Source organism: Nymphaea colorata, chromosome 1 (assembly GCF_008831285.2).
Source record: "Nymphaea colorata isolate Beijing-Zhang1983 chromosome 1, ASM883128v2, whole genome shotgun sequence".
Classification (NCBI taxonomy): domain Eukaryota; kingdom Viridiplantae; phylum Streptophyta; class Magnoliopsida; order Nymphaeales; family Nymphaeaceae; genus Nymphaea; species Nymphaea colorata.
Genome location: NC_045138.2, coordinates 15,864,098 through 15,871,591, shown reverse-complemented (window position 1 = coordinate 15,871,591; position 7,494 = coordinate 15,864,098). Strand labels below are relative to the sequence as shown.

General features: G+C 38.1%; 1 protein-coding gene across 1 annotated transcript; it reads left to right on the top strand.

Moving 5' to 3' along the window:
• Window positions 1–6,114: 6,114 nt before the first annotated feature.
• On the top strand, window positions 6,115–7,032 carry LOC116245625 (protein RALF-like 34). The gene has a single exon (XM_031617084.2). The coding sequence runs from the start codon at window positions 6,379–6,381 to the stop codon at window positions 6,820–6,822; it is 444 nt and encodes a 147-aa protein (XP_031472944.1). The 5' UTR covers window positions 6,115–6,378; the 3' UTR covers window positions 6,823–7,032.
• Window positions 7,033–7,494: the final 462 nt, after the last annotated feature.

Below are 7,494 nucleotides of genomic sequence, written 5' to 3'. Positions count from 1 at the left end.
AGTTGGCAACATATATTCAATGGGTAGGTGAATAAACTAATTCGTTTGATTCTTTGATATTTTTCCGATTTAATCTAATTAGAATATTGGATTTTTCCATAATAATATTCAATTTATCACTATTGTCCATATTTATCTTTTTTCCATTTTGTTTTTGTTTAATTCAATGTTCTTGGTTTTGGAAGTTTGGAAACATCCTCCTGTTCAACATAGATTTGGTAATTAAGAAAAAGGATGCCTGTACCCTTAGTTATACGGCAATATATAAGATGATTCCTTTATATTCATGATGGTTTTTTCAAAAAGCTAACTAAAAACAAAGAATGTGATATAAAAAAATTATTACTTTGATGTGTTAATAGAATTTTTGTAAGTCAAATAAAATGTCCAAGAAAACTAATGAACACCGAAGCCAGAAAAATATGAACTAAAGCATTCCTTGACGGCGATATTTTCCCTTATTTATGATTTTTTGAAGAAGCAATGACGCTATCTATTGAATAAAATTTGCGCCACACCCCTCTTTTGTTCGTGCATAATGCAAAAATGTTGCTTATACGCTGAGAAGCCGTCTTCATAATCCTTACGTTACTCAATCAACATCTTTTCTGGCTTAAGGAATAACAATTGATAGTTCATGCTCACATCACAGGGTTTCTTAGAGAATGTTGGATCATAGATCTGACAATCTAATGTAGCTAGCCGCTACATTTTAAGATCTACCAAACTGTGGGTCCAAGTTTGCTTTAAAAATCCACATTTTTTCAATTTTACGCACATGAAGAATTTGATAAAGAATCATATTAGAGATCTGATTTGTTTTGAGATTCCTTAATTTTTAATCATGTGGACCTAAGGTAAAACTTCCTATCAATGATCATCTCCTCCAAGATGATTTTGAATTAGGCGCTGTCGCTTTAGATCTTAGATCAGATCTTAACCCAACTTGGAATTCCTAATTAGTTTGATACACAAAGTTGTGGCATAATCTCATTAGAAAAATCTAAGATCCAGAGTTCCAGGTGTGTTGTTCCCAAGAGAGATTAGGGATGTCAATATATCTGATTTGGATAAGGTTCTAACCAAATTGTTTCAAAAAAACAGTTGTAGAAAAAAAATTAATACTAATTAAGAAATCAGATCAAATTCAGGTTAAAAAATGACATTCGATCGAATTCAAATATACATTAATACCCAATCGGACTCGAATTCATGTCAGATTTAGTTTTAAACAAATATCCTTTATTCAGTGCCTTTACATTTTGAAAATTGGCCAGACTCAAATATGGATTGAATTCAGATTGTAAAATTGGATTTCAGATTCGAACTCGTATTCAAATATAACTTTTTTTCATTCATATTTCGATCTGAAATTTGAATCTGAACATGTAAATATCCAAAAATATATTTTATATATATATATATAGTTAACAGTATATTCAATTTGAATCCGACCTATTGACATTTAGAGATGTTCAATCTTAAATTATGAAGAATTGTGGATCAAGTTAGAAAAGATGCCACGATCTTACATTCATGCGTTAGATCTTACATTCATGCGTTAGGTTTGCTTGCAAACAAGCAACCATACACTATGGGGCCATGACAGCCATCATCTGTGTGGATGTCGTTGGAAGATGGTTTTCTTTCACATTTAAGAGTTAGTATGGAACGAAAACTTAGACATATGCAACCACATAACCTTATCAAAGTGGCCGGTGGTGCTTAAGAAGAGATAGAGACGTAAACGACCGGTATTCCAGGAGAGCATTAATTAAAAGATTGATTGAAATCGAGTCTAATACAGCCGGCGTAATGCTTGATTTCCATGAAAAACGTGTCTTCTGCCGGGATTTGGAGAACATGACAGCCACAGACCAGCAACTGCGTGTGTTTGTTGAATTGAGAGAGACCAAGAATTCTTGCTATTTTTTAAATTCATCCACCGAATTCGATTCAGTGGAGACTTTCAGTCACATTATTATTTTTTCATCAAGAACATTTTATGAAACACTTTCAGTGGATTCCGTATTCTATCATTTAGAAAAACAGTATCAGTACAAAGAACAGTTTCCACAACACAAGGACGCAGAACGGTAAGTATTCCTTATCAAAGTAAAGCAGCATGCCCATGACTCGCTTTTAAAAGGTCTGTGGAGAAGAAATGAAGCATGTGTACATGGTTTAAACAAAGACCATTCACTTTTCTCGGCGTCTTTCACATGACAAGATGAGCCTGTGGATTTCTTCAGATAACCAAGATTTCTTGCGTAAGCAGTTTTTTAGAGTTTATTTATACTTCATACTGGCTTGGCCCAATTGAGTTGATGGTGAAAACTCTGTTCGAACTTGATCAGTTAGACCGTGTCAGGCCGTTGATTATTTGATTCAAATTTGTTCATGTTCATTGCTAACATCGAAGCTTGCAGTTTCAGAAACAAAGGCAACAACTGCAAGAGAAATCTCCTCCTTAGAGAGGATGAAGTTTCGTTTATGGCTTCAGTGTCTATGTGCCACCCTGAGAACCTCAGGGACCGGAAGTCAAGTCTGTCCGCCAAAAAAATTTACGAGAAAAGGAAATCAAAAAGTTGCTGATTCATTCAATTCGACCACTCCCACCATTACCATGTCAATAGCCAATTAAATTCCATGTAAAAACTAGTTCGTCTCGCATGGAATGATTAGAGGAAGGCTGTAACTTCTGACAGAGAATATACCTTGCAGTAGCAAATATCCAGACAACGTCAAACCGGATACCCATTTGCAACATCTATGGGATATGGAGCTCCATCTTCACCATTCCTCTGCAAACAAGCTCACAATTACAGAATAAGAGTCGACAGAGAAGACAGGCTAACACTTTCCTTGGATTCAGGGGCTTCAACCTTGTTAAAAAACGAAAGCTGAATGTCTTCAAAAAATTAGGCCACCGCATATGGGTAGCCTCATACCAGTTAATCTTCATTTCAAGCGGCGGAGCTGAATTTTCCGTAAAAGCGTAAGGAAAATTTATGGACCGTCATGAAAGTAATTTTGCAAGACTGAGATATCGTTGGCGTGATCATAGGTAAGGACTCTGTTCAACTTGGCCAAGGACCTCATTTCATCCCACCACTGCCCTCTGGATTCAGGAAGGAGCACAAGGAAAACAAAAGAAAGCCAAGTTAGCTGGAGAAAGACTCATTATAGAGGGCCAGAGTTCCATCAAGCATGCATTGTTGAAGAATCAAAAGAAAACACAAGTCGTGACCAATCATCATGGTGTTCCAGTACGCATAGGGAGAAACTTTTGCTTCTTGAAAGTTCTTCTTTATCTTTTTGTTTTGTGCTTGGTAGTTATGCAGTTCTAAGATTTCTTACAGACAAACATTGGCATCTCAGGCCCAAATTAAGCCGTATGCACCAGTAAATCCTGCTTTCCTTTTCTAAAGCTTGTTCGCCAGTCCTATAACTGTCAGGTCAAGACCATGTCTCCCAATCTTGTTCCCTAATCCCTATAACTTGTTTTCATCAGCATGTGGCATTTTCAATTGCTTTTCTACTTCTGGTTTCCATCGTTTACTGGTTGTATGATGCAATTGAGGGCCAGAGTTCCTCTGTTGCCGTCAGGCTGAGGAAGCCCCACATATCAAAACATGAGACTCGGTTTCCAGTGGGCATTGGCTCCTACGCTTGGCAAAACACCGGGTTCCCGAATGAAACATCCTCCAGGGACATGTTTAATGAGGCCCTCAATCCAGTTTATAATTGGCTTGGAGGCAAACTAGGGCCAGAAAGAGCAACCAAGTTCAAAATGTGTTTGGAGACGACAAAACTGAGTTTTCCCTAAACTCAGTTTGGGAAAATGCAGTTGGCAAATGTATTTTGAAAAAGCTGGGAAAATCAGATAGTTGTCATTCTCACAGTAACTTGGTTTTTGATGATGCAGCATTGCAGAACTAAGTTTTCTTGCGTCTCTCAAACATCGTATAACGGTATAAGTTTTTCCTGTAAGTAAAATACCACAGACATGATTGGCATACATTATCCAGTCAGAGGCACCATTGAATCATGCAAACAACACTTCCCCTTACTGGAAACCAAGAGAGATTAAGTCATCCACAATTCCACATGCATGCGACATTTTCAATTTGCTAGTTCAAGTAATGGACAAAAGGAATTCAACAACAGTGGTCAAAGGGTCAGAAACCATTCATCTGAAAATGCGCGCCCCAGGAGACGAGCAGCTGTGACCTTATACGCACTCTTCCAAGTTCGTCGCTTAAATTAATGGATGGAGTGCAGCGTATAGCACACAAACGACTGCAACTCTTCCATTTCTGACCTCTCTCTAAGGATTCTAGCGTTTTGTGCTGTATGATTTATGTCGCTAGATGCTTTAAATATGTGTGGTCCTCTTCATGCTTTACAAGAAGAAGGAAAAGAAGGCAGATTAGAACACCGACTTCAAGCTGTGAAGCGATCATGGAGTTTGCTGGTTGAAGGGTTAAACCCTTCTCCCTTCAACGGAAGGCTTGAGCGCAGTTGCTGTTCTGGAAGCAGTTCTCCCCTTCCTTGTGATTGCCCATAAGGCACCTCTCCAGAGATCATGAGTTGCAGTAACTTGCGCACAGAAGTCCGATCTCACCTTCCATGGAAGAACCTCTTCATGTCCTCCTCTGCTCAGAAGTGCCGGTTACTGTCTCCTCCTTTCGTGACGGTGCCAGAAGTACTACTATGTGGCATAACCAAGTAATTAATTGGGATTTTTTCTTTGGTAGTGCTTACACTTAGGCTTTTTTTCATGATGATGCTTACCTAATCAGCTATTTTTGATTAATGGCTGATGATTATAGAAATTTTTTTCCAAAATGGTCCTGGTCATGTCAACCGTTTCGATATTGTTCTTTTCCATCTTGGGTTTCCATTGTCTCTCATGAAGATCAACACCATCGTATTTATTTATAGATGTTTTGGCAAACAGTTTGAGGGGTCAATGCAATTGGACTTTCATTTTCTGGAAACACTAAGGTATTATCGAGTCCAAGTGCATACATGTTGGATTTTCAGTTATCACTTAGATATGGAGGGCTATATATATATATATATAGGGATGTCAATGGATCATATTCAAATCTAAAGTCCTCTTAACCATATCCAATGTTTTGGATTTTCATGTATTCAGATTCTAATGGAATAAATAAAATCATATTGGAATTTGAATCTAAATCCAATTTCACAATATGAATCTGACTTGAATTCACATCAGAATTCGAATTCGCCTGACTTTCAAAATGTAAGCGCATTGAATATATGATATTTATTTAAAACTTAACCTGATCCGAATGCAAATCCGACAATGATAATATATTTGTGTATATTTGAGTGCGAATCCGATCTAATGTCATTTCTTAAATTTGAATTTGATTTGATTTCTTTCATATTTTAATTTTTTTCTATATCTGATTTTTTCATAATGGTTTAGTCTGATACGATACAATCAGATACATTGACATCTATATATATATATATATATATATATATATATATATATATATATATATATATATATATATATATATATATATATATCTCTTAATTCAGGAAAATCAGATACAATCATCTTGATATCATTAACTTGTCATTTTTTAGGTTTTATCGCCTAGAAATACATTGCATGTCATAATAGTTCAGTTCAGTTTATTGAGTTTCTTACTTCTTCCATAAAGTCTTTTATCTCCCATGTTGCTTTTCCATGAAGCTCTTATGAATTTCATGTTGTCAAGAGAGTTTGAAGTCGACTTGTCTGAATGATCGAGCTTAGGTCTTGGCTCACCATGAATCCGTTGTGAGAAACAAATTATTCATTTAAGAACTATTAATTTAAGAGCTTCAATATTCTTCAAATTCATGAATCTCAAGTGAGAAAACTGGGAGGAGAGGATTTGAGATCTTTCCAAAGTTGAATTCACCAACACAGGCACAACTACGAAGAATGGAAAGCTTGATGTCGGCAATCTTTTCAAAGTAAAAAGACAGTAGTTCTATTTAAATATACGTATTGATCAACATCATTCATTACTACCGACTGATTCAGTAGAATTACAGCTTTTCTAATGATATCAATGGAGGAATCCATCGCCCGAGAATGCACCCTGAGTGTCGGTGCTCTCTCTCTCTCTCATGATTCATGAGAAGCTATATGTGGGCTCCATATGCTTATAGCACCAAGGAGACACAGGAAGCTAAGCAGAGCTCGCAGAGTGACAGAGAAGCATGGAGAAGAGTGTACCAACATGAGTTAAAATAGTTGATCTCAGGTGCATTTCTCCCGGTGCTCAATACTTAACCTGGCACCAATCTGTTAGCTCTCTTCGCCTTCCATCAGCCATCACAGCCATGGCTACCGGCGCCAATCTCGCCTTCCTGCTCCTCCTCCTGCTGCCTCTTTGCTTCATATCCACTATGGTGCGCGCCAAGCAACAGTCGCACCATAGGCCGACCGAGGAGGAAGAAAATAAGGAGGAGATGGTGGTGGGGAACGGGCGGTTGGATATGGGAACAGAGGCAATAGGGTGGTCGACCTCGGAGTTGGAGGAGATGCTTGGCGTCGCCGACGATGAGATGCCGTTCGGCGGCGAGTTGGGCAGCAGGAGATCCCTGTTGTGGATATCCCTCCGGCACTACTACATCAGCTATGGGGCTCTCTCGGCCAACAGAATCCCCTGCCCACCACGCTCCGGCAGATCTTACTACACCCACAACTGCTATCGGGCTAGGGGTCCCGTCAGGCCCTACCGCAGAGGCTGCCCTTCCATCACTCGCTGCAGAAGAGAAGCTTAGCCAGCAATGCTGTGCTGCGATGTTTCTGTTTCTTTCTTCATGTTTGCTCTTGCTGCTGTGACTGTTTCGTTTTTGTATTTCTTGATCTGTAATTTTACGTATTTCAGATGTTTGTGCTTTTGATTTTGCTGCAAATCACAGATTGTTGGAGTCTAAATATGATTCTCGACTCCCATTTCGTGATTACCTCTCTGTTATTGATCTGTGTGACTCTGTTCCCTTGCTCGACCTGGCTTTTTAGGTTAGTGCACCAGTTTATCTCAAAACCTGGGAAGATCAAGAATGAGTTATGGAGTAGAAACTGACGGTTGAAGATTTTATTGTAGTTTGGTATTTTGTGCATCCAGATTGCCTCAGATTTGTTTAACTTGCAAGTCGCAATCTCGAGATCCTGAGATCATGATTTCTGTTTGTTGGTAATCTCTATTAGTGGAGTTTGATGTTGTAAAATATTCATCTCTTTCCCTTGTTTCCTGCTCATCAACCGGCTGGCTTTTTGTAGTGAAAAGGTATTAGATTGTTCCTGCGAGAGAGGATAACCAGGAGCAATTTCCAACAAAAAAAAAAAGGAATTTTGGGAGACATTTTTAAATTTTTTAATATGAACTTGTCTCAAGAACACAAAACATATGCTCAGCTAATTGCTTAAAAAGAAATTGGATTTGTAAACAA